Here is a 26,324-nt window from a genome sequence, read left to right as displayed (position 1 = left end):
CAGCTGTGAACATATAACAACTGTGGCCAAACACAGGCATAGGCACATGTGACATCCAATTCCTGGCTGAAGGCAGCATCCTGGCCATGGATACTGACACACCAGCTCACCCTCCTACTGTGGTCATGGGGCTGAGGCTACACTCAGAGTCCACTTGATTTCATCTCAGATTAAACACAGGAAAAGAGCAAAACATCTGGTGAGCATCTGCTCAATCAGGTGAGCAGCACAGGGGACAGGACCTGCAAACAGAGGTGGGTTCCTTTCTCCTCCATTTCCAAGAAGGTGTCACTCTCACCTCCTACACGGTATCTCCCCATCACCATCATAGGTGCTTGGCACAGAAGCCTGTTTTTCCACACAGCCAGCCTGTCTCTACTGCTCTTTAAAACAGAAGCTGCCTCACTTCTCCCCTGCCACACACCAGGACAGCCACATCGATCCGCACAGAACGCAGACTGGGTGTAGCTCTCCCTACTCTCTGCAGCCCATCCTTGCTGCATCTTGGCACCAACAAGTCATCGGCTCCTTTTTCTGGCTGCTCTTGGACATGTCCCTCCTTGCTGGGAAAGCACACGTAATCCCCAGGTGGAAGGGGCACATAAGAGGCAAGTAATCCCCAAGCAGAGACACACTGAGATGAGCCGCTGTGTTCCAGGAGGGATGCGGGGCTGACGGCAGCATCCGGGCATCTGTTACCTGGTGAGGGGACAACAGGCTGCAAGTCTGCCAGGAGACACCTGGCCACCCCGTGCTGGCAGAGCCAGTGTAGATGAGAGGGACAAGCAGGTTCTGCTGAAGGAGATGTTCTCAGTGGTGTCCCTTCCCCAGGGGCGTTTCTATCATGAATCCTCTCAGAACTGCTGGTTTGACTCCAGTCTCAGAGCTGGCTGTGCACTTCACGCTTGGAAAGCTCAGAGGAACAGAGACATCCGTCTCATCACGTAGCTCAAGGGAGGCAGGTCTGCACCAGGGAGAGAAGAAATCGAGCCACAGCTCCAGAGCATCATGTCCACAGTCACCCTGGAAAGGCTTGACTGGAGGAACCGCTGGGTGGCCTTGACCAGTGACTGTCTCTTGGAAGAAGAATGCAGGAACTGGAAATACTGATAAATTAAAGTGTTTCTCTTCCCTTTTTGCTCATCAAAATTGAAGCAAAGAAGCTGGCATATGGCAGGTCACAGAGACCTTCCTCCTGGGAGAAGCAGTAGAATTAACATCTTGGTTTGGACCTGGGTTAGAAGATGCTCATGTGCACATGCACATTAGGGATGCCCTGATGCCACCCAGCTCACCAAAAGCTCATTATTCCTTTCCATTACAACCTATCTATGATATAAATAGCCACTTAATTCTTAGTAAGAAAATGTAAGTGTTAGCAGACAAGCACTGGAACACATCACTTCAAAAGAAATGCCCAAACACTCAGAAACAAGAAACTCTGGGACCCAAACACAAGATCCATATGACACCAGCATCTCAAAGAGATTTCTGTCTGCACAACAGCCTCAGCATTTTAACTCAACCCATGCAATGGAGGAAGCCTGGGAGACAAGTTCTACCTACCCAGAGGGAACTTATCCTCACAGATTAAATAGTTAAAGAAACTTTATTATAAGTATGCTGTAAAACAGCATCTTCCCTCAGAGCTGTCTGCAATCTCCACAGAATTCCACCTTTCTCACTGCGTAAGGAGAAGTAAAGCTGACAGGTCAGATGGGTAAAGGAACATACTCAAAACATCCACAGTGCTTTTCTAGGGTTAGGGATATGTAATAAATTTCTCTGGGGAATGACATTTAAGAAAAACATAATTGCAATGCAAAGCTATTACTGGGAAAGCCTGGGATTTACTGAAAGCTCTTTAGAAATAAAACAGAACAAAAGGTTTCAATTGCTCTCTGGCCACTGCAGGATTCAGACAACATACCTCAAACACATTTCTCCCTGGGGAAAACACGGGGTCATTTTTTTAAATGGTACCACTACACTGGAGGGATGAAATGAGCAGAGTCCTTGGAAGCTTCCCAAGACCTGAACTGGATCCCTGCTTCCTGGGAATTCCTGGGCCTCCAGCTCCATCCTGCCAGCAGCACTCAGGACCCGGCAACCTCCTGCCTCTCTGCCATGACTGACTGATTCCTACTGCGACCTCTCATCTCCCCCCATCAGCCCCATCACGCTGTCACCGAGCCAGTGACATCCGGCACCATCACCGCTCCGACTGCACCAACCACAGCTCTCTGAACAACCAGAGCAAGGCATCCAAGCAGAGCCCACAGCAACACATGACCCTGCGTTCCAGTGACAGCCACACCTCTCCTTGCAGAGACTGGATTGACACCAGGATGCTCAACCTCCCTTCAGGAGACTCCCAGGCTGTGGCAGCCCCAGGGCTGGTGCACGTGGTGTGTGACACTGTGGAGCAGGCGGGTGCATCGGGCAGAGTGCAGAGCTGCTCTCCTTCCTGAAGCTGCTTCCTTTCCAACTCAGAAAAAGATCTGACTATTCATCTTGTCTCTTGCAGGCTGTTGGCAGCTCCCAGTGCTGCTGTGCCCAACATGGCACACGGGCTGGGCCATAAGAAGTGTCTCTGGGCAGACAGATGAGACAGTCTGCAAGATGCACACAGAGCTCAGCTTTGTAGGGTTTTCTCAGAGGTTTCCTCTTTTCCCCTGCTCTCCAAGGAGTAAGGGAGGGCGACAGTGGAAAGGTTTGCACTGGGCTCTGGTACAGCTCTCCTGTGCAGTGTCAGCACCCAGGGACAAAGCATCAACAAACCGAAAAAAGAAAAAACGGGAGGAAAAAACCAAACGGGAGGAGGAAGGAAAGGAGATGCAATGTCTTTTAGATGAGGAAGCATCAACCCCAGGCACTGCCAATCTTCAGAGCAGAAAGAGTAAAGGGTTTGACCCTGGTGACTCAGAGGAAAAATAATGAGTGTTACCTCCCCAACAAGGAAGTGGGCTTTGACACGTACAGTAATTCCCCTGTGACCTCTCCCTTACGCACCAGGGAAGACAGTGATTAGTACCACCTCCACAAGGCAAGTCCAAATTACAGCTGCGAAGGCCTGTGCGCTGCCTGCTCCTACCTCACAGGAATGGCTCCCTCCACTGCACCCCATGGCTGGTACAAAGCAGGAGATGCTCTGTCAGGCTGGGTTCGATCCTTCCACCAGCACTGCTGCCAACACACCTCTTCCAGGCACCCTTCGCCAGGACTCAGCCCCTCAGGGGTTGTTTCCAGCCACCGTTCCACCAATCAGTCCTTTGACTTACAGACAGATTTTGCTGGATGAGGGGGTAGCCCAAAATTGGCAATTTATTCTAAGTTGTTCTCAGATTCCCTGTGCATGAGGGAGATTGAAATAGGAAGCATGCGAGTCCTGATACCTGCAGGTCATCGCAGCTGTAGCCAAGCTCTGCTCACAGAGCACCCTCCAGCACCCTCCTCCCTTTACAGTGGGTGGGACAGAGGAGAGTCCAAGCACCCATCCCTCCATATGGCACCTCGAGGTTGGCTGCCCAGACAGCAGCCCCACAGCCCCAGTGCTGTGGCTGCCACCAGCAGACAAAGCCATCAGCATCCCGAATGGAGGCAGACTGTGTCCAGATCCTCTGCAGTACACGAGGAAGGAGCCAAAGGGTTAAGGCTCTCCGAGGAGGGCTCTGTTTGTGTGTCTGCCTGTGTTTCAGTACTCATCTCAGTCACTTTGCTTCCTGCCTTGGTGCTGTGCCAGCGAGAGGTCCAGGCCAGCAGCAGGCTTCCTTCTGACAGACAGACACACACACAGGGTACCACGATCGCTCACCGCCCAGGAACCTCTCCAAACCTGGCCCAGCTCCCACTCCCCGCAGCCAGAGGTAACACTCACCAGCTCCACCTGGGGACCCAGTCCTTCCAGGATCCGGTGGGCAGCCTCCGCCTTCTTCTGCAGGGAGGAAAGGGGACAGAGAGAAGAAAAGTTATCTGTGCCATTACAAGTCACAGCCCTCTGCTCCAGCTCTCCCTTCTGCTAAAACCACCTCCAAAACATCCACAGAGCCGTCACAAATCCCACCCCTGCCTGCAAGTGGGTGGAAAGGTCCAGCTCAGCCCCTGGACCCGCAGGAAAACCCCACGGGCGAAAGGCTCTGGCACTTGAGTTATCATGACTTTAATGCATCCAAGCTCTGCCCGGGAAGTGACCCGAATCCCCGACCCCTCGGGGTGCCAGGCGGGGGATCGTGCCCGTTACCTCCGCACGGCCGCCCTGCGAGGAGGAGGGCGGGCAAGCCAGCACGCACGCAGAGATGCCCTTTCTAGGATTCATCGCTTCATGAGCATGTGATCATTAGATTTGAGCTGCCCTTGGCTCCTCGTCATGCTTTCGCTTCCCTCCCCTCCCTGCCGCAGAGGAGCCCTTCTCCGTCCCCCTCCCGCCCCCGGCCAAGCTACCTAGTGCTTATTAAAGGGAAAAAAACCACCCAGGAACACGTGTCAGGGGCTGTACGGTGGTTACTAATTAAACAGGCCTGAAAAAAAGACATGGGTTGGCTGCAGCAAGAGCCTAAATAAAAGATGACATTTTCAGTAAACAGTACTTCCTTGCAGAGCCAGGCTGTTCAAGGGGGGTTACTGACAGTCTGATAAATCCAGATTGCTGCACGCTGCCGACACCACAGGCTGAGCTGTTAAAGCCAAATACCTGCCAGTGAGGAGGACAAGGAGAGGGATTTTCAGAGGTTCAGATAAAATAGGTAGTTTTAGTTATTTTTGGGTAGGGGAGAGAGAAAATCCACAGATGCCTAAAACAGGGAGCTGAGCCCCAGGGCTGGGAAGCAGGTTAGGGCTGGGGTCTGGTCTCATGGCAGAGCCAGTGGGGCTTGGCAAACCCTGGGTGAAGATCCCCCAGGGCAGGGAAGGGATTTCAGCTCCAGGGGTCTGTCTCACAGTGCTCTCCAGCAGCAGAGACCTCTCACCTTCACACTGGCTCAGGGCAGGATGAGTTTCCCAGGGTCTCACACAGGAATGTCTCACCAAAGGCTGGCATACGGCCCTGCCGCTTCCCCCACGTCCACCCTAACCCCCCGCCGGCGCCGAGAAGCACTGATGCAGCTGTAGGTGTGCAAGCACCTCACCAGGCTTCGCACACCCACACACACAGTCTGATCTGCCAGCGTGCACTTTAGCAGAGTCAGCCCCGAGCAGCTGTGTGAGTCACCCTGCCCCCGGTCGGGCTCAGCGCCCTGGAAAACAGCCCTGGTCGAATGGCCCTGGCCAAAACCAGCCCCAGCCCAGCTGCAAAGCCTGCACCAGGTGCCTCACCACAGCAAGGCGACCAGGAGATGTCCAGTTCCTCTATTTACTGTTTGGTCGGGATGACACAAAGCTTGTTTGCGATTTAGAAGCAACTTCAAGGAGGCTGAGAGAGATGTTACCACACAGCGAGCCCACTTTGGCGCCATCCCCACACGTACACATGAGGCAGGCAGCAGCCCCACTGTTAAGGCATCCTTGCCTGTTATCTGCAGCGCTCCCCACAGCAGACCTTGGAGTTCACAGGTTTCACAATCACTGCATGAAGTTTCCCCCACTGCCCACCTGACTCCGTTAATGGGAATGAGCCAAGTCCGTCCAGGGACCTGCCCCTTGGAAAAATTAATCACACAAGAATGGCTCTCTCTGAGCCAGAGCTTAATATTTTGGTCTCCATAAGCTATAAAATCTGCTGACCTTGGAAAACACCAGCACTGAGGCATTCAGAAGTCTGACAGAATTAAAACCAAGGGGCAAGATTTTCAGGGGGGGTCATTAAAACTGCTGAAACCACTCTACATCTGCTGCCAAGGGGGTGATTTGGCCGATGCCCTCCTGCCCGCCATTGGTTGCTGGCAAGCAGGAAGCATGAGCTTACCCAAATTTTTTCGACGCATATCTGGGACAGAGAGCATCAAACCAATTAATGGCAGTTAGCACAATTACAGGTAGAAGACTCAAGGCAGGCAGTCCCACCATGGGCCTGTTTTCCTGGGCACCAGCACTGGTGGAGGATGCCCTGGCAGAGGTGAATGGCACAGCAAGGGACCAGTGATGCTGCAGGCCTGCGTATACAACGTGATTAACTTCAAGAAAAAGCTGAGTATGTTCAGCTGCTGCATTTGCCATGTTTAGACAACTTAATGAGACAAGCCAGAGGCAAATCACCATAGGCAGAACATGTGGCAAATCAAGAAGAATGGCATAATTTGTCTTGCATTAACCGACTGCAATATACACGTCTCCAGAACGAAAGATCAGGAGGGGAAGCTATTCTGAGCACGTCATATCTTTGTACATACACAAAGAAATGCCTCTATCTTGAAAGCTGCCCAATTAACACTTGACACCCACTGTAATTGCTGATGCTCCTTGCTGCATTTATCAGATCATAGCAGAACCTTAATGAGCTGCCTGAAAAACCCAGCAGAGCGAGGTGAGAGCTGGTGGCAGAATTGGGAAGGACATAGAAAACCCAGCAGAAGGTTCCCACCATACTGGGGCTCATCCGTAAGGACAGACAGACACAGGGAGATGTGCTCCTGCCTAAGGAGCCAGTGAGCCAGAAGCCCGACTGGAGAATTTAGGCAAACCTCAAACTGTTCCGGTGCAAAAGCAGCCCCCACCAGATCTTCCGCAGCAGCAGGACTTTTGCTGAAGACCACTGACAGCCCTGATAAATCCTTTACTTTCCGAAGGCACAGCCACCTAGGACTTGGTTCCAGTACTGATTTCATTAGGAGAGTATGTTTAGTGAGGGACCCGCAGAAGGAAACCAGAGGGTTCATCCTACATCTGCTGAATGACCCCACCCATGCCTGCGTTCCTCTTATTGAACAGAAAGAAATGTATCGGGAAGCAAACCTGAGCCATTACCTCTGGTGAGATGCATAAGGATCCCCACCAGTTGTACAGTCCCTCTGCAGTTCCACAGCCAGCAGACAAAGACCCTTTTTCTTGATTTTGTACAAAATCCTGAAATACTGCTCCAGTATTGGCACTGCCAGCAGTGCCATTCATGGAGGGACCAAGGCCCTGAGGCTGAATTTTGCTCCTGTTTACATCAGAGTGCTTTGCTCTGGTACAGCAGCTCAGGGTTTGGCACTGGCATGGGCAGATCATGGGCACTTCTGAGGGCACGGGCACCTCCTCTGGAGCACATTTCAGCATGACTCACGTGAAGAGGTGAAGCCTATCCCATCCTAGTCCTCCAAGTGCATATTTTGGAGTGAGGTGCCACAAGAAACATGTCTGAACCACAAACACTGCAGGGCCCACAGATTCAGAATGGAACCCGTGGACGTGGCAGGCAGCAGCACCTGCCCCTAGAGAACCTCCCTCATCCTGGGCAGGGGCACAGGCAGGGACACAGCACACAGACCAGGCTCTTACCCTGGCTCAAGCTTCTCCAACGGGCCTGGAGCTAAAGAGATCTTTGCCAACAACAAAAACCTCCCTGCAGACTATGAAAATCTCCATTCTCGCCTAAAAACATTTGGCTTCCAAAGCAAACTCCAGCCCCTTGTTTTTCCTTTGAAGAAGCTTAAAATAGGCTTGGGAGGGAAAAAGCAAGCAGGAGAGTAACTTCCCAGCCATGTGAGCTCCCGTGGGGATGACGAGAGGACCCCACGAGGCAGCAGAGCATCCAAAACCAGAAGAGGGAGAGTCTGGGATTTTGCGTGGGCTCTTCTTAAAGCAAAGTTTAAAAATGGAAGAGAAGGAAACACAGGAGTTATTTTGAGAAAGCGGATCTGAAATTAGGAGGCGGCATTTTCTTGGACCAACTCCAGCCATGGCTCCATGCAGCACAAAGCTGCTGCAGCTGAACCGTGCTCCTGGGGTTATTTATAGCAGCCCGTAGGCAGCAGCACTGGGGAATGGAAGGGTTTCTATTTGAGATCAGGCATGTCCCATATGGAGATATGCAAAGGCCTTCCAGGGGCAGGAGACTGTGCACAGGGCAGAGCTGGGAAAAGTTCTGTCCTGCCAGCACGATGTCCTAGGAACAGGCAGAGCTGTGGGTGCAGCATGGCAAAGAGGCAGGCTGGAATAGGATTTTGTTTAACACAAAATTCAGGAGAAGTGTGGCTGAAGTCAGCAGAAATCATGAAAACTCTCAAGTGAGACACCTTTTTACATGCAGCGGAAAGCAAACAGTAAGGAGTGGGAGGGGTCAAAGGCCCTGCCTCTGTGCCAAGATCTGCTGGGACCAAACCACAAGCTGGCAGTGCCTGTTCTGCAGGCACATCATTCCTATGACCATATGTACTAATTTTTTCCTTTGAAGAAACCTAAAATATGCACCTCAGCATCCTCTCTCCGAGAGCCAAATCACCCCAGCAATTCGTTGCCCTCTCCACAAAGCAGGTGGGATGAGCCCCAGTACTGTGGAAGGAAAGTCAACACTCTTCCCTTCCCAGCTCCCACACTCTGCAGGGATGGCCACCACAGTGCTCCCAACACAACTGCAGGAGCCCAAGGATGAGTGCCCTCCCTTCTTGAATCCAAATGCTCCTGAGCATCAGGGGACACTGGTCAGCCTCAACAGTCCCTCTCACCTGGCCCAGGGGCTGATGCTCTCCAGGGGTGCCCATGGACACAGATGCCCTGCACACTCCCCCACCTCCCTGTGCTCAGCTTCAGCCATCTCCCCACCACAGCACTGGTGACAGAGCCCTGTCCCCAGGGCTGGGGCCAGCAGAGGATGCACTGGGGGTTACAAATGACTCATCACAAATAGTAAGAAAATGGAAGAAACATTATGTTGTAGCCATGTGTTCACACCAGCCTCCAACTACTCTGCACAGAGTGGGACAAGCCAACTCATTTCAGTTACTCGCTGGTCTCTGGCTTTGGCTAATCACTGCCAGACAGTTTCAGTCCTCAGCTCGCTCGTACCCCATCCGTGGCTGGTGGGGGAACCCCCAGAATAGCTGGTTTCCACTCGCCCAACAGCCCTCTCACCCCACTCTGCTGTCTGCAATTCAAAGGCACATTTAGGTTAAAGCGAGGTACGAGCACGGCTTTGCCATTGCAAAGAGTGGGTGAATGTTCCACCACTGTAAAACTGCTGGAAGCACTGGCATTGCACAGAAAACTTGCAGAAATCCAAGTCTTGGTGCTGCAGCAGTTACGGGAAAGCTCCAGTCACCCGACGCAAGGAGCCAGAGCTGTGTTGCAAGCTCTCCCTTCCTCCCTTTGACAGATTTGAGATCTCTGCAATTCTCCTCTTGATTTCCAGGACCTGAAAATGCAGGACACAGCCTTATCTGGTCTGAGTTAGTCATGGACAAAGCTTCTAAGTAAATGCACCTACTGGGAACTTCGGATCCTGAAGCAGACATCAAAAATAGACATCACTACCATTAAAAAATTAATTTCCTTAAAATCCAATAAAACCTGAAAGGATTCTCAATGACTCCAGGCTATTTGTTTAAATTTTCATCTTTTTGGAAATCTCACTACCATGCAGATGTGTCAATAGCATCTGAATTCTGGCCTTTCCAGTTTTCCTCCAGACTATTTGGAAGCTCATTTTGCATCACTGAGCCCTGATGAGGCAGAATAAAAGTTATTAGAAACAAAAGCAAAAGGAACAAGGCCCTTTCAGCAGCCAAATATGAAATGCCCCCATCCCAACTACCACGTAAACTATAATTCGAAAAAAAACCCCACAGATTTAATACTCAAAAGCACTTTCACTGATAAGGTTTTATTTACTGCACCAGCTCCATGCTGACAAGGCAGGCCTGATTCTTCCTTTTTCTCATGTAAATCAGGAGTTCATAGAAAATCAGAGTTCTACAGACATAAAATCCCTGTAGGATCTGAGTCACACTCAGTGTCTGTGATTAGTTAACAGCGAGATTATACTTTGCAATGTGAAAGACTTCATTTATTTATTCTCTTATTTATGGATGGGGCATTAATGCTTTATGAGGGTATTTGAGGAGGGTAAACGGATAGCTGGGAACATGCTCTGCACAGACACAACAGCAGCAGGGGGTGGAAAAAGTTCCAAACAATCCTTTGAATTCGAATTTTACAGCATAATGCTGAATTTATAGATAGATAGCTGTGCCCTTTTGAAAGAGCACGCATCAAGACAGAGAACGAATTAAAATTTAATCTTATTGATTTCCACCAGCTCAATCTCAAGAGCAAGACAGACACTGCTGCTGCTTCCACTGCCTGCACTGCATCAAACCCAGTTTTTCGGAGGGTTGACAGCAGAGCAGGGAGGGCTGACAGTAGAGCAGGGGTGGGCTTGTGCAGCCAAGCCTTTGGCAGCCACAGGGGTAACGTGGGGGGACTCATCCCAGCCCTCTCCACACTGCGGTGGGTCACAGCACGTGGTGTCCCCTCCCTGGCGTGGCAGTGGAGGGCGAAGTCACGCCATGTCCTGACGCGACCTCTCCCTCTCCGACAAATAAGTGCCAATGTTTCAGAGGAAAGCTGACGTGTGCTTGTTTGCAGGGACAGGCCTGACACAAGCACGGGAGCTGCTTTGTATGTGCTGGTCTCTGAGCTGGAGTCCTGCTGCTCTGATGGATGGCAGGTCTGCAGGGAGCCTCCAACCACCCGCGTCTGGCTCACTGAGAGCTGGAGACGGGCACCTGTGGGCTCCATCTCCACACCGGTCAGAGAGACAGCACAGGCACCTCTGCTTGCATGTGGTGTGTGGTGGCTGATGGGGACTTTGGGCACACAGGTGACTTCAAAGAGAATTCACCCAGCCAAGCCATGGTGTGCTGCTGAGCAGCAGCTTCCTCCAGGACACACTGCCAAGGAGAGCTCAGCCAGCCCCATGTCCCAGGAAAGGCGCAGAGCATCTGGAGCAACAGAAACACTGCTCTCCTCTCCGTTCTTAACAAGGGACCTGGAAATTTCCATTTAAAGCACAAAAACATCTTCAAGCCCAGGTATGTTCAATCGATTTCAAGGGAAGGCAGATGCAAGGAATCCCGTGAATGGCCCAGTGGAATAAAGCCACAGCTAAAAATACACACAGATGATCTGCCCTGCTTATGGGGATTTGATGTGGAAGAAAGTTAAATTCTGTTGGTACAATAACACATCCCACAGGTGCAAATTAAAGCCCTCAAAGAGGCTGTGTCACACAACTACCACCTCTGAGGTGCCAGACCCAGCAGGGATCAGCTTTCCCCTGCAGGGGAGACACTAAAATCGCTCACAGGGTTTAATTCAGGAGATCCCCAATGTGTGCATCACTGTCAGCCTCCAGCAGCAACCGAGGCATCCATCACAACCCGATTTCTCCAGGTAGTTCTGTGTCACTCTGCCAGCACCCGGCTCCTGGAGAGGGGATGACCAGGGCTGGAAAACACACCCTATCCTGCACCAGAGCACCCTACAGCCAAAATGGTCCCCTGAGCTCCCCACGGCACCTTCCAAATGCTCTCAGAGATTTTAGCCACCATTACTGTTCTCAAACATTGCTCTGTCTCTTCAAGGACTAAACACACTTTTGAAAATAGGGCTCAAATGCTTCTGACAAAGCTGCCCACTGTTTGTTCTCAGTTTAATCTACGGACAATACCAAAAATGTTAATTCCCATTTTCATACATCCTTTCAGAAATGGTACAGTTTGCACTCACAGTTGAAATTCTGGCTTGGGGGTGTGTGGTTTCTCTGTGTTACACTGTGAGGATTTCCCAAAAGGTATTTTTTCACATACAACTTCACAGCTCAGCTTTGGAGACAAGATGAAGTGGTTCCAGTCAGCACATACCCCAGGAGCAGGAGGCACCTGGATATGGAGTATCAACTGTCCCTCTACAATCCAAGTCACCTAAAACCCTCCCAAATGCAACCACAGCCTCACAGTTCAGGATCTGACCGCAGTGAAGAGCAGCTTCTCTCCACTCTTCCCCTGCAGAATCTGTACAGTCACCTTTTTTTTCTGGAAATCAATTACTTGTCCAGCAGAGTGTAGCAAGAGGGGATTACAGGTCATGTTTTCCATAATTATCCTCCCTGACACCGAGGAACTTTCAAATCATATGTGTTAAGTAGGTCACAAGAGGGAACAGCAGCGTGATGGGCACTCAGCATCAGCCAACCTGAATTTTGAGAAAATCGGATATAGTCCAGTGCCGACCTGCATCCCAACCCCTCATCTATATGCAGCCCAGTGGTGAGAAAAATATATAGACTTCCCTGATGAACCATAAGCTAAAATTAGAAACCATTCACGCCTTTTAAGCCACAGCTATCGCCAAAAGGAAAGTAGGTCACAGAATGGCTGGCTAACTTGATTTTCCGGCGTTTCTAGCTACTCTGTCCTCATGTAACCTCTCCTCTCCCATGGACCGTTTCTGGTCTCTCCTTTGTTCAGGGTATAACTGCACGCAGTGTGCGACTCCGGCCCAGCCTGGCAGGAGCGGTGGGAACGGGCACGGCAGCACCCGTGTGCTCAGTGAAGCACAGACCCGTGGTTCATGAAAAATTAAGCCAGAGCCAGGCAGAAAGCCCCTCCATGAAGCCACCGGCTCCCACCTGCTCTGGGATTGACACAAGGGCTGGCTTTCTGCCCCTTCCACAACATTGCTCTTTAAAAGATCATTTCAGGCTTTGCCAGCTCTTCTGGGGTGCTTTGCTCTCTCGCCTCCTCCCGAGGGCTGAATATCCTCTTTTTATTTGCATTTCTTACCGTGCGCTGCCTCCCTCAAGCCACAAGCCAAGAGATGCGAGTAAATCCGGCTTTCCTTCCCTTTGTGCGCGGGCTGGAGCCCTGGTTCAGCCACTACCAATGCTTTTCCTGCAAGCAGACCTCGAGGCATCAACTTCACTGCTTTTCCACAGCACAGAAGAGGCAGAAAGGCTTAAAATTTGGCTCAGCGACCTTCTCCACTCTAGATCAATATGTCTCTTATCTGGCTCATGGCTCTTTGCTCCTACCAACTCACCTTGCAATTAAGCGTTAAGCCGCGGCAAAGCCGCAGGTCAGCACAAGAGTGCCTGGGGCTCTCCCACATCTGACAGACAGCTGGATACACCTGGAGGTTCTGCTGCCACCAAACCCACTCAAAGCAGCCCGATATCCAACCAGCAGCCACTCTTTTCCACCCATGATCTCAACTGATATTGTTCCCAAGTCCTTTCCTCTTCCACCTTTTCTCCTCCTGGCCCAACAGGAAGAGCAGTCAACACCAAACTGCATCCCAAACGTGTCCAATATGTGAAAGGCTGAAAGCTGGGATGTTCTTTAGAAAGACAATTGCGTTCTGTATCCCACCTTTGTCACATACAATGAAGGCAATGCTCAGCACACCCTTCCTTTGCAGCCCACAGCTTGGCATATCCCAGCTATGGTATTTGAAAGGTCTTTCCATCACCCAGCCCCAGCCATCACACTGGGCCAGCAAGGCTGTCACCTCTCCATTGCCCATGGATAGATGCTGCCTTCTCCAAAGGAGGAACCTCCCTGCAGCCCGCTATGGTTTCTGTCAAGCCAGAGGGAAGGTTGTTTGGTTTGAGTCTCCTACCCACAGTCAGGCTTGTTACACGCTACACGCAAGGGGACTTTACAAGAACGGGGAAGAATCATCATTCACCCATCCCAGGGATCACACAGACACGAACACGGAGCCAGGTTTGAAATTATGCAGACATTCGGTGTCTGACGTGACCTTCACTTGCTGAGCACCCACCTGGAACATGTGCACCTATCATGAAGGTTAATAGTGAAACACTCCTGGGACCAAGGCTGGCTCTGAGGATCAGCCCAGCGCTGACAAAGGGATGCCATCAGCTCTGAGCACTCTGTGTGACAGTGTCCCAGGTGTTATGGTCATGCACTCTCAAGGAGAAATGCAGAACTCTATGCTTGCTCTCCACACTCCCTGCCATCACCCATGGAACAGGGCAGCAACCCCAAGGCACTGCCCTGAGCCATGATAAGGCTTTGAGAGCATACCCTGTCTGCCATGGAAAAGGTGATGGGAGACTCAGGGAGGTGGGAGGGAATGTGTGACCCTTCTGCTGCATGGGCAGTGACAAGAGGAGACAAAGCAGGACACTCAGCCCTGAGCCAGCTTCAGCTAGCAGGGACTGCTACGATGCAGCCTGTTAGACATGCAATGGCTGAAGATCTCCTTTCCCTCCTGCTTCAGCACCATGACCCATTTCTTCCCCTTGTAACACGGTCCCGCTACAGAAGAGTACCCAAGGAGGGTAAGGCTCAAGGTATAAAAATGTTTGAGAGCTCCTTTCTTTGAATCTCACTCCTTGCACAGGAGGCACAAGCCATCAAGCCCAAGACCCCCAGAGAGGGCACTTGGTGGTGAGAATGGCTTTGAGGAACACTTGGCACCTGCCCCCAAAGCCCAGTGCTGTAAAGCTGGTGCTTCCTAAAGCTTCAAACACATCGACCTCAGCCTTCACCCACTCGCACAACAGACCATGCCAGTGCTGGCTTTCCTACTGCTCAGGGAGAGAAGCAGATGGGAAAAGGAAAACCAGGAAAATTGCACTGCCTGGGAGCGCAGGGTAGGTGATTTTTTTCTTTTTAGGAGTTGGGCACCTGGATTTCTGCAGCTCCCAGTGAAATCGCAGGCCTTGCAATTCAAAATAATTAGCGACTGGTAGTTTTCCTTTCATGCAAAATCATCCTTTTTATCCAACACCTAAATGAAAATGAATATGCTTGATTATCTACCAAAGGGCCCAATTTCTGAGCATCGCTCCGATGCACACAGCAAAATTCATGTCTCCTCGGGCTGCTATTACAGGCAATGGCTGACAAATGAGCGGTCAAGGCAGAGATCCAGAGCCAGGGATGCCAGCCTGACCTTTGCTAATGCTATTTACAGCATCCAATATCCACAAATCCAGCCGTGGCTGCATCCACATCCCTTACGCTCCAGCCTGGAGGGCTCAGGGGCAGCCAGGAGAGCTCGTAGCCGGCCTGCCAGTATTGGAGCACCACAGACATCCCCCTCTATCCATGCAGCCCACCCCACCATGCCAAAGCCCATCCTATGAGACAACTTTCGACCAAGTTCACTCGCAGGGGAGAGGATGAAACAAACTATTTTACAGAGAGGAGTCTGAAGCATCTCCTGAACACTTCATATCTAAGGCTGACCACAGAAAACCCCCCAGGCAGGTTCTTCGGAAGACGTTAGTGCTCATCCACAAAGGCAGAGCAAGCTCCCCATGGCTCGGCCCTTTGTGGTCACTGTCCCAACAGGGCTCCATCTATCCCCCTCCCGTGGCCTCCACCCCAGGGGTAACGCCCAGGAGAATCCCCCACCTGGCTCTTACCAACCTCCCATCCCTGGCCAGGGTGACACTGCACGATCACGCGTTCGTACTTCCATCCTTTCCAGACTCACCCTGTTCTCGTCGTAGATGATCTGCACCAAGCTGCGATGCTTGGACTCGATAGGAGGAGGGGAGATAGGTTTTTCAGGCTCTGGTGGTTTGGCTGCTTCTTCCTCCAACTGTTGCTGTGGAAGAAGAGGGGGGAGGAGGAGGGTGAGTCACAGCAAGAAACGCAGCCGCCCTCATCCACACGAGACTCTCTGTGATGCTGCAACCAAGGCAGAAACTGCCATGGCAGGAGACTTCCTGCGAGACATGGGCAGGCTGGGGCTGCAGAGGGACAGGGAGAGGGAGGGGAGCTGCACAGCAGCCTCTGCCATGCAAGTGCAGCGCTGGCCTGCCCCAGGCACCAGCCCCGTGCTGCTGGGTCGGTGCATTTTAGGCATGGAGGTTGAGGACCTGCCTCAGAGGAGCCTCCTGGAGCAGGCCTGAGGCTGGAAATAACGATTTCACTGGAAGCCCTTAAATGAAACAGAGCTCCAGCCCAGCTCCCTGCTGCTACCTGCCTCTGGAGCTGCTGCTGTGTGCAGGGACCGGTGGAGGAGCCTGCAAAGCTGCTCTCCACCTTCGGCTTCCCTTCCAGTGGAGAAGATGCCTCAGGATGACTGTTCTCAATTAAATGACTTGGGAACCAGCCACTCCTGCACTTCACCACGATCAGCAGGTAAACCTGACTTTCCACCTGCACTTCCGCCTCTCCCAACACTGCGGTGCAGGAAGAGACATCCAAGCCCTTCCTGTAAGTTTGAGGAACTGCTCAGCTGAAAGAGGAAATCACGGATTCCTCCAGGCTCCTCCTGGGGCCAGCCTTGGAGGAGGGAGAGCGCAGCCATGCACGGCAGCTGTGGGGCAGCACAGGCACGGGAGAGGGAGCGGCTGTCAAAAAACGCTCAGGATTTTTTTCACTGCTCGGCTCTGAATCTCTGAAAAGTACAAATCATTTTACTCTTTTCCTCCAGCTAAAGTATCCCCCGTTGAAGCATGGCAAAATTGAGCGAGTCTTGTAGTAGGAAGAAAATGCATCTGGGACTTGGCTTGCACCAGAGGCAAGTGCACCACTGACCTCCCAGAGACAACAGTGCCTGGTGGTCTGAGAAGAAGGTGGGCACCTACTCCTCCTCTAGATCATCTCTGGTCCTGCTGACAACACCTTTAGAACACTAAGGCAGTAGGATGGAGTCCAAGAACGCACTTAACCCCCCAGATAGGTCTAATGGTTTGGCTGAGAAAACCTACACACCTTAAATTAAGTGTGTTTCAATAGATGAAGGACCCCATGCTGTGGGCTCCACCTCCCCACAGGTGGACACCTTTTCCCACAGAGGGAAAAGCAGAAGCATGGGGAACACTGAGATATAGCCGAAAGAAGCTGCTGTTGCCAGCCAGAGTGGGGAGCAGGCTCTGAGAGAGGCAGGAGGGCCCAGGTCCCCTACATTACCATTATCATGCCCACCTTGAGGACTTAACCTCAGGGTTACTCCAGCCATGAGTGAGAAGCTTTCCGTGAAGCCACAGCTGAAACCACGTGCTGCAAAGTGGTACTCAGGCACCTGCCTGCTCTTCCTTGGTGTCCTAAGGCACCCTACCACACATCCCATGGGACAAACTCCAAAAACTTCAAAGGACAAACCACCAAAAGGGATCAGACACATCTTCTACTTCTCTTGGGGAAAATATTTGTGTTAAAAAACAAAACAAAAAAAGTCAAAGCATCTGAAACTTGGCTATATTGTTCTGGAAACCCACAAAAATTCTGCCAAGTGTGTGGTAAGGGATTTCAGACAAGAGGGTTCAATGGCCTATCAGGAAACGAAAGTTTGCCACTAAGTGGAGGCTCATTAAATGCAGCTCATTAGACAAAAAAATACAAATCTAATTATAGCTGAAATACAGTAGAGAATTAAACTCTACTCTCTGTGGCGTAGTGCTGTATGGTTATTAAAGGGCCAGATACTGGAGGTAAGGATGGGAGGAGGGGTTGGAGGCAGCACACCTGACTGCAGCAGGCTCAGCCCGCAACAGCTACTCCTGGGAGCCATGGGAAATGGCAAAGCAAAATAGGTCAGGGTTCCCAGACAGGGACAAAATAGATTTCTTAAAGGTCTGCCATAAAAGCCAGGCTGGGACTGTGACCTTTACAGGGAGAGAAGCAGGATGAGAGATGAGTCTTGACGGCTCCACACTCTCTCCCTCCCCACATCCAGCAGCGGCCGCCTGAGAGCCCCCTCCTCTCCCCAAATGGAAGACAATGCAGTAGTGTTGAAGGGATGCAAGATGCCATCATTAGCCATAGCCCTGGATCCTACAGCACCCACAGGCCAACTGGCTTGCAAGTGGAGAAGGTGTTCTCTCCAGGTAAGAGTCCCTTTGGCTGGACCACACAATGCAGAGGGGCCACTGGAGCCTGCACTGCTGGCAGGAATGTGGGTGGCATCTCAGGAGGACCCTATCCCCACACCTACCAGCTCCCATGCTGGAGGCACTGCCTGATGAAGCCAGGGTTGTTCCACATGCATCCAGTTGCCATCCCCTGAGTACTGGGATGCTTCATCTGCCCAGGGAATGGAGAGGCTTGTCTGGGCACAGGGCATCTCTGAAAACCACTTTCAAAGAGACAAGGGGAGAACAGAGGAAACTCAGCCAGAAGCAAGATGGAAGGGGAAACCCTGGAGCTCTTCTACCCAGCGGGCTCCACCTCCATCACCAGGTGGGAGTGTTGTACTCCCGGAGAGCCCTTTGCTGAGCTCAACGCCCAAGGAGGCTCAGGCGCCACTGCAGAGAACAGCCCAGCAGTTTATTTCTCCTTCAGATCCCCGGTACTGCTGCCAGGAATAAATGCATAAGGATTATCCTTCCCTGTCAGGAAGACGGGGAGAGAGGACTCAGCGAGAGATTTAAGCACATATGGTGCATGAATGAGCGGGGGATGGCTGACAGAGGTGGCCTCTTGCCAGGGGTGTGCAGGGTTTGGGGAAGGTTTCTCAGCTTGCTGAAGACATTTGCTTCTTGCAAAGTCCAGGCAGAGCCTTCCCTGCCATTTCTGGAACAACCAAAAAGAGGAAGATGGTGGTTTGGGGTCGGTTGGAATTTTTTTTGTACAACCTTTCCATACGAATGTATTTAATTACCCTGAGAAGGCCTCCCAAAGACAGAGGGGAAAAGCATTAGGATATTCTGGCTGCATACAATTTCTCCCCTGCTCCACAACCATTCCTGCAGGAGCAGTATCTGTTCCAGGCTGATTGCTTTCCCTTGCTCGTCCCCCTGTGCTGACAGCTCAGACGCACAGATGGACAAAACGTTCCTGGAGCATCTCAGACAGGACCTCCCACTCCAAAAACACTTCTTCCCAGATGTGCCAGCTCTGCTGGAGGACCAGGATGGGGAAGGCTCCAGCCAGAGGGGAAAGGAGGCCATACTGGGGGGGTCAGATTTGCTACCAAATGACTTTTCCCCCATGTGCCAAAAAAGAAAAAAATTAAAATAAAATAACAAAGGAGGGGAGGGGACTCTTTTACTGCCAACAGCCACTTTCACCTTCCTCTCCACTTAACAGAGCATTTTTGTGGGGAAGAAGAATCATAAAATTTGTTCACAGGGAAGAAGTAAAGCTACCAAGCAGCCAACAATAAAAAAACATTTCCTTACGGCAGGGCAGCTTGATTTTAACAGCGGGGAGCATATGCTCCGTCAGCGTCAGCAGCAGCTCCTCAGCATCCCTGAAAAGTCAGGCAATGGATCATTGGAGTTGTCAGTCCTTCCCACTGTCATGAAAGGGACCTTCACTGTCATGCTGGGCACATATCCCACTCGGGAAGCCTTTCTCCACAGTAGGAAATAACCATGGTTTGCACCTCCTTCCTCAAATGTGAGTTAAAAACGGACCAGCAGCTGGACTGCCAAGTGGGAGAGGACACCAGCATTTTGTCTGAGCCTCCTAGGAGGGAGAGGGGAAGGGCTGCCTTCACCCAGCTCCCACCAAAACCAGCAAGAGGAACCTCTGTGGTTTCCATTGCTCCAGATGTTCCTTTGGGCTCTGTGAGCTGCCAGACAGGGCTGCTTCCTCGCACCCCCAGCACAGCTGTGTCTGCCCACTCTTGGTTCCCTCTCCCTAAGCACTCTGATGCCACTGCAGATATAAAGTAACACATAGAAAAAAAGGGTCCTTTGCATTAATTAAACCATACTGTTTGAAAGCAAAACCAAAACATCCTGCTTTGTCTTGCAGGACAGAAAGGAACAGTGTTTGGTATGGGAAAACACAGAACTGTTGGGGAAGGTCAACTGCATGCTCATCCTCCAGGAGCTTCATCCAACAGCCCAAGTAGAGGTTTTGCTCCATTCCCAAATTCCTACTGCACACCGCTTGGAAAAGGTGGCTCCTCTCAGGCAGTTTGGGATTAGCAGTCATCAGGGAGGTTCAGAAACTGGCCCCAAGAAAAGAAAATAAAACAACTAGAAAGAGAGAGGCAAGAGAAGTGATTTGCTTAAAGAAGAGAAAGCCTTTAAGTCTGTGGGTTTTTTCACAGATGTCCCCAAAGGTTTTGTCATATTAATCTCTTAATGGGTTTATGGTAATTGTGTACAGGCCAACCCCGAGAGGCCCATCCTTTTGGTGGGGAGTGCTCCTGTGCAGGGGTAAAGCAGCAACCAGAAAGTTCAAATCCCTGGCTCAGGTACAGCCCAGACTGGAGCTGGACCAGACGCTGCTCATGGCTGTAGAGCTGGAAAGCCCCAAAGATGGGGACTGGAGGCACAGGAAGGGCCATTAGGATGTCACAGCAATGTTTTAAACAGCCCAGTCCTGAACACTACCAGCAACAGCACTGGGGAGAAACAATTGCTGGAAAGGAAAAAGAAAAGACCTTGTGCTGGGCTGGGCTGTTCAGACAACTCGGGGAACCCAGCCTGTGCTTCCAGCTCTGCCGCTGACCACTTGCATGCTCATGGGCAAGTCACCAAGGGCGTATTTTTCTCCCTTTAAGGTTCTCTGACAGGCAAAGAGCCCACAAGCTGGATTTCCAAAGCTCCCTCCCTCATCTTGCAACTACCAGCTCCAGATTGCTGGCACAGCAGTGACCTCCTATGTCACAACAGGGAGCAGGGATACAGATGATCCTGGTGCACTGGCACTGCCACTTCCCCTCTGTGGACATGCATGGGCAAGGACAGGGCATAAGGTGGCACACAGAAGCAAGGACGTGTAGTCCTCTACAGACTACAGCCTCTTACCTGCTTCTTCTTCAGCTTGGAGATCTGCTGCTCCACCATGGTGATCTCACGGTCCACACGGTCCATGTTCTGGATGAGCTCCTCCTTGGACAGCCGGGCCGGCAGCAGGTCCAGCTCGGTGTCAGGGTGAGCAGGGCTCACAGGCGACACAGGCTCCAGTTTGCCAGGCAGGCCACGATCCTGGGGAACATAAAACAACCAGGTCATCTCTCTCCCAGGAGACTCTGGATCCTTCTCTTATCCTCCCACTGCTCCCTGGCCCATTCCCAGCCTTCTGAGATACCTGAAACCCTCAAAAAACCTGCCAGACTAGGGAGTACCAGCTGTCAGATCACATCACCTCCACAACCTCCAGCATCTCCACAGAGCACCAGGTTACTCTCCCAGCAGCTCTTCCTCCTGCCAGAGCCTCAGAGGCTCCCACCACCTTGAGTGCTACCTGCATTCCTACAGGATCAATAAACACATCCATTTGCAGAAGCTCTCAACAACACTGTCCCTTCATAGGGCTCAGGGCTACATCTTCTTCATAAGAATGAGGCATCACAGACACATCCTCCTCGGACACAGCCACAGTTGTGAGATAAGAGCAGCATTAACCACAGAGAAGGAGAAGGGGCTATGAGGGCAGCCCCTGGGAGGAAAGAGGGTTTCCAGCTTCTTCATGGAAGCCCTCCTCCATCTCTCATTAAACTCTGGGGGTGCTCCAGTTGTTGGATATTAAATGCATCCATCTGGAAATGGAGAGAAAGGGCACAGGCGAGTCAAGATAAAAATAGACTGAACTGACAACTTTTTGCAAATTCCAGGGGAAGAGGCTCTCAGGTCAACAAGAACCTTCAAGTTCTTGCTGATCTCTGGAGAGATCAGCAAAACCTCCGTGGCCATGACAGGGAGCAGCTCTACTGGCCATGGTCTGGAGGGAAAACGCACTGAAACATTCAGCTTCGCCCCCAGCAATGCAACAACTTTGCTGGGCCCAACAAGTTGGTATCCCAGGAGTATCCCAGAGCCACGCCATCCCTCCTGCACACCTCCCTTCACCTCTCCAGCTCCAAGTGAAGGAGCCCATCTCCTGCCAACAAAAGCTGCATGCCTAGATGAGTCTGCCCACCATGGATGAATGCACCTGGGATGAAGAAGCTGTTTAATAGCCACCGGCCACACAGATGGGGATCACAGCAAACCACCAGCCTACCCTGACCTGGGACGCTCCTCTCTGGCAGCCATCCAACACCTTAATTAAAAGTTTATCTATTCATTTGCTTAGCAAGCGGATGGATTTCTTTTCCTGGAGGAGGAGGAGGAAGAGGAGTGGTGGCTCCGTTTGTAACCATAAACCGCTGCCAGGCTGGGCAGCCAGCACATCGCAGCTGCTGTAGGGAGGGGGGAGGGACGGGGGGAGGCGAACAAGGGAAGAAGTTCACACAACTTTGCTACCTTCATTACAGCAGCCCTGTACAAAGCCAACATTGTTCTGCGCCAACTGGTGCTGAGAGTCCTCCCCTCTGCGCTGACACAGCCACTGGCGAGAGGCCAGGGCTGACCCTCTGCCCAGGCTGGTTCTCCTGCAGGGCAAGGGTGCCACAAATGAGCTTGGATGGTGGCTCGTGGACCCCTCTGTGCTCCCCCATCCAACAAAGCACATGGATGATAGCCCTGGGTTGTTCACTGGCCATGTGGCAGCTCATGCCGAATGTGGCGAGCGTGCAGATGCCACCTTGGCACCGTTCAGCATCTCAACAGCATGTGCTTACCATGAAGCAGAACCAGGCAGGGTGGCCTCCCTCCTGCTCCTGTCCTAGTCGGCATGAAGCATGGTGAGCTCTCTCCTGGGAGGCTGCACCCCCAGCCCAGTAGAGCCACAGGGAGCTGGCTTCGAAGGCAGTCCCTGTCTGCTGGGGCTGTGCTGAGATGGGCTCTGCCTGTTTCCCTCCATAAGGGATGGACAACATCATCCAAAGCACAGTTGGAACAAGAGGAGGCAAAAGAGGATGGTTCCCAACAAAGTGGTCATGTCCCAGGACACCAGCATTGTTCACTGGCACCTTCCTCCTTCTCTCTCCTGCTAAAACCTGCTCTAGCTGGAGGAGACATCAAAACATCAAGAAGGGAACCACTGTTGGGTGCAGACTCAAGGCACCAATGCTCTTCTCACTGCTGCCATCAAGGGACAGAAAGCAAAGGAACACTCAAAAACATTGTCCTCACTGTCTTGTCTGGGGCTCATCCAGCCCCATGAGCACAAAGGCACTGGAAAGCTAAGCTGGTTGTATCCAGCATCCACCCAGAAGAGAAACTAGAAGACGAGCATCAAAGCTTTCTGGAGAATCCCAAAGAGCAGATCCCATATTGTTATACTTTCCCAGCACTAGACATCAAAAATGGTCAGTCTGCTGCAGTGGAAAGGCTTTGTGTTCTCCACAACTGGGGGGGGTTTGTGGTTTTGGGGGTTTTTTTCAAGTCAAGAGGAGCAGGACAACCACAAGAAGCAAAAGATAAATTAAGTGTTCATAAAATCTCATTCAGATTAAGGTACAGGAAGGGGAAGTGGCAGTGGCTTGTAGGTGGGTAGGTTTTTCTAAAGGAAAGTAAGCTACCTGCCAAAAATGTAGGAGAGAAAGGTTCCTCTCTGTGCACATGAAACAAATGATACTCTCACATCTCTGCCCATACGCAAGACAGGGCATTTTGAAACTTTTACTTGGCACAAAACCCCTTTGAAATCTGGTTCCTGATACATTTTTATCTTTTTACATTGCAGAATATGAAGCAAAAGAGTAGCAAAGCTAAGTAAGAGAAATAGCTGCTAGTCACGGCATAAACAACATGATCATCATCATCTGGTATTAGGACATGATTATACCAATAGAGAGAGGCAGTGTCCCTCACATAACTGGGCACTGTCATGTCACAAGCACCTCTCTAAATCAGGGGAATGACAAGCAACAAGAGGAAGGAAAAACCAAAACTAAAGACAAAAAAAAAAATCTTGCCCATCCAATGATGTCCAAAAAGCAGAGCTCCCAGATTTATGCAAGGCATGAAGCCACCCTTCTTCTAAATCACAAAAATGGGTTGAAAAGAAGTTTGCAAAGACCAGAATCCACCCAGAGCCTGGGGCAGACTCCAACTGTCAGAGGTATTTCAACTAGTGCTCTGTTTCCTACTGCTCTCAAGAAATGGCTCAAAATATATTCTCCTGCTCCAGACGGTGTCATACCCAGGCTCTGAACAAGTGCAGTGTGAAACGTGAAATTCTTCTTATTAACGTGAAGTCACAGACTTCCAAACCAGCAAGAGCTGGGAGAGCTGGAATAAATCTGCTGGAGGGAAGAAAACAATTACCGCATTACTCAAGTTGATATTTTCTCAGTAATTATACTGTTTCCATGTGATTTGTTTTTACACACGGCTAACAGCTACTGCAGCTCCTGTTTATCCCTGGCCTTGTTTTGTGATTTATATGATAACAAGGGTGGGTGTGTGGGGGACAGAGGCTGCATAAACCTCCCCGCAGCAAGAGGAGGTGCTGGCACTGAAGAAAACAATTATCACCGAGGAGGCTGTCAAAGAGCAAGGGCAGGCTTTGGGGTGGGTTTCTTCTGCATGCTTAGGGATAAAAATTGCCAACATAGATAACGGAGCAAGCCTGCTACAAGCTATTAGGCAGTGACTTTAAAAACACGGGAAAAAGAGGGGAAAGGAAAAGGACAAGACAACTGCCTGTTGATGCATTGGTAAATTTGATATCTCTGCCTTCAGATACACCAGCAACTGGGTCCACAAGAAAAAATACAGTGGGAACCCCAACCCTGGTCCCCAGGACACAATGCCCCAAACCACTGCCACCTGCTTATTTTGCATTGCTGACCCACCTCATGATACCCCCAGGGAGCTCATGGGAGTTGCCAGGATGGAGAAGAGCATCTGTGCCATGCTTCAGCTCAGCACCTACAGCTGGATGCAGCCCAACCTCTGTGAAGGGTCATTTTTCTCAGCTGCTTCCCACCTTCAGGAGATGGTAGATCAGGAGCTCCGCTCCATCCACACCTAACTCCTGCTGCAAAATGCATTTTGACCTTGCTGATCCCTTGACTGCACCAGCTGCCTCTTCAAAACTCCACAGTGGAGCTTTCCAGCCTCCACACCCCCTCAGTGCATACCAAGAGAACAGAGCCACTTGCCTGGGACAACCCTCAGGATCTCCTGCACGGCACACAGTGTTTGCCCTACATATCATCTTCAGGAAGTCCAGGTCTCTCCCTGCTTTTCTAATCCAGATCATTAGCGATGTTTCCCCAAGCCCAGGACAGAGATTTAGGGATGCCAACATCATCTCTTCCACAGTCTGTTCACTTTCTAATTATCAGCCAGCAGCAGCGTTTCCTGCTGGAGCACCAGGAGGGATTAAGAGGTGTTATCTCCAACTCCTGCCCACTCACACATCTCGTGTCCTCATGGGTTGGAGAAGATTGCCAAAGCAGGCAGGACAGGCTGGGGCTGCTCAATTTGTGCTCAAATTAATTCCCAAAAAACCCATATGAATTTGTGATTAGTGAGCTCCCTCAGAGGGGTACACATCTGTCACTAGAGCCTCTCACAGCAGCACTGAGCCAGTGAACATCTCAGCATTCCACCAACCAACATCCCTCCCAAACCCCCATCCGTGTGAGACTGCCACACAGCAGAGCCAGCAGCTCATGCTCCCTGTTCAGGAGCCCACGGATGAGCAGCATCCAGCATCGCACTCTGAGCAGACAATGAGCCCCGGGGCTTTCCCACACTCCCTGGGGCAAGAGCTGAGAAGGAAAGTCAACACCCCACACCTCCATCCATCAGGTTTTAAGGTAAAAACATGCATATAAAACTTTTAAATGGGCCAAATACAAACCAAAAGAATTTTATTTTTAACTGGAAAAGCGTCCACCACATTCTGACGTATCAGCAGCCCCAGGATGACAGCACTGACAGGGGGAAAATGTTACAGGGGCTGAAAAATAACGTGTTGTTTCCCCGGGGAGACACACAAGTACGAAGTCAGGGAGCCCGAGCAGTGAAAAAGTACATGGAGTTACTGCAACTCTTTTGTTCGCGGCCATCTGCTGTGCTAATGGCTCTTTCAGCAGCCCAGCCCTTCAAACGAGGTTTTAATTCCTAAATACTGCTGGGCTCTCGCTGGGCTGCATCCCCGAGTGCTGGGAGGGCTGCCCAAGCGGGATGTCGACGTTTGTCTGCTCTGGGAAGCACCTGTGGAGCTGTTCACCAGCCACGAGAACATGGGTGTTCCCAAGCAAGACCAATCACTGCTCCTGAGGGATGCCAGGTGTGGGATCGAGGCATCACCCACCTCCCTCTGTCCCCACGCTCCATGGCACGTGCAAGCACTAGGGGAGGAGCAAAACAGGGATCACTTTCAATGGATGCAGCCCAGTACGTGCTCTCATGGGAATTCAAAAAGCTGGAGACCAAGGAGCTGTCTGAAGACAAAGCTGGTTTTTTTTTTTTAACTTAATTCCTTTTTTTAAATAAATCTGACTTTACGAGAAGGCCCACGGAATTCCTTTCCCCTGTAATCCAGCTGAATTCCACGCAGACAGAGCAAAAAAAAAATCCCAACAATTTCTAAGCTTGCACGAAAGTAGGTCAAAAAACTTCCCCAATGTTTCAACAGCTTGAAGCAATTTAATTGCAAAACCAGTACCAAATGCTGACCCTCCCC

At 51.2% G+C, this 26,324-nt stretch overlaps 1 protein-coding gene across 13 annotated transcripts in view; it reads right to left on the bottom strand.

Moving 5' to 3' along the window:
• NCOR2 (nuclear receptor corepressor 2) overlaps window positions 1-26,324 on the bottom strand; it is a 238,664-nt gene that overhangs the window by 101,290 nt on the left and 111,050 nt on the right. For all 13 annotated transcript variants that reach the window (XM_027652404.1, XM_027652403.1, XM_027652408.1 and 10 more), the window contains 3 exons: window positions 20,603-20,782; window positions 15,382-15,495; window positions 3,878-3,934 (listed from right to left, as the gene is read on the bottom strand). In XM_027652404.1, the coding sequence (XP_027508205.1) occupies window positions 3,878-3,934; window positions 15,382-15,495; window positions 20,603-20,782 (351 nt within the window). The remainder of the gene's footprint in view (window positions 1-3,877; window positions 3,935-15,381; window positions 15,496-20,602; window positions 20,783-26,324) is intronic.

This window comes from Corapipo altera, unplaced genomic scaffold (genome assembly GCF_003945725.1).
Source record: "Corapipo altera isolate COAL_440 unplaced genomic scaffold, ASM394572v1 67, whole genome shotgun sequence".
In the NCBI taxonomy this organism is placed as follows: Eukaryota; Metazoa; Chordata; class Aves; order Passeriformes; family Pipridae; genus Corapipo; species Corapipo altera.
Note: the sequence above shows the minus strand (reverse complement) of the source record. Positions and strands in the feature narration are given on the sequence as shown.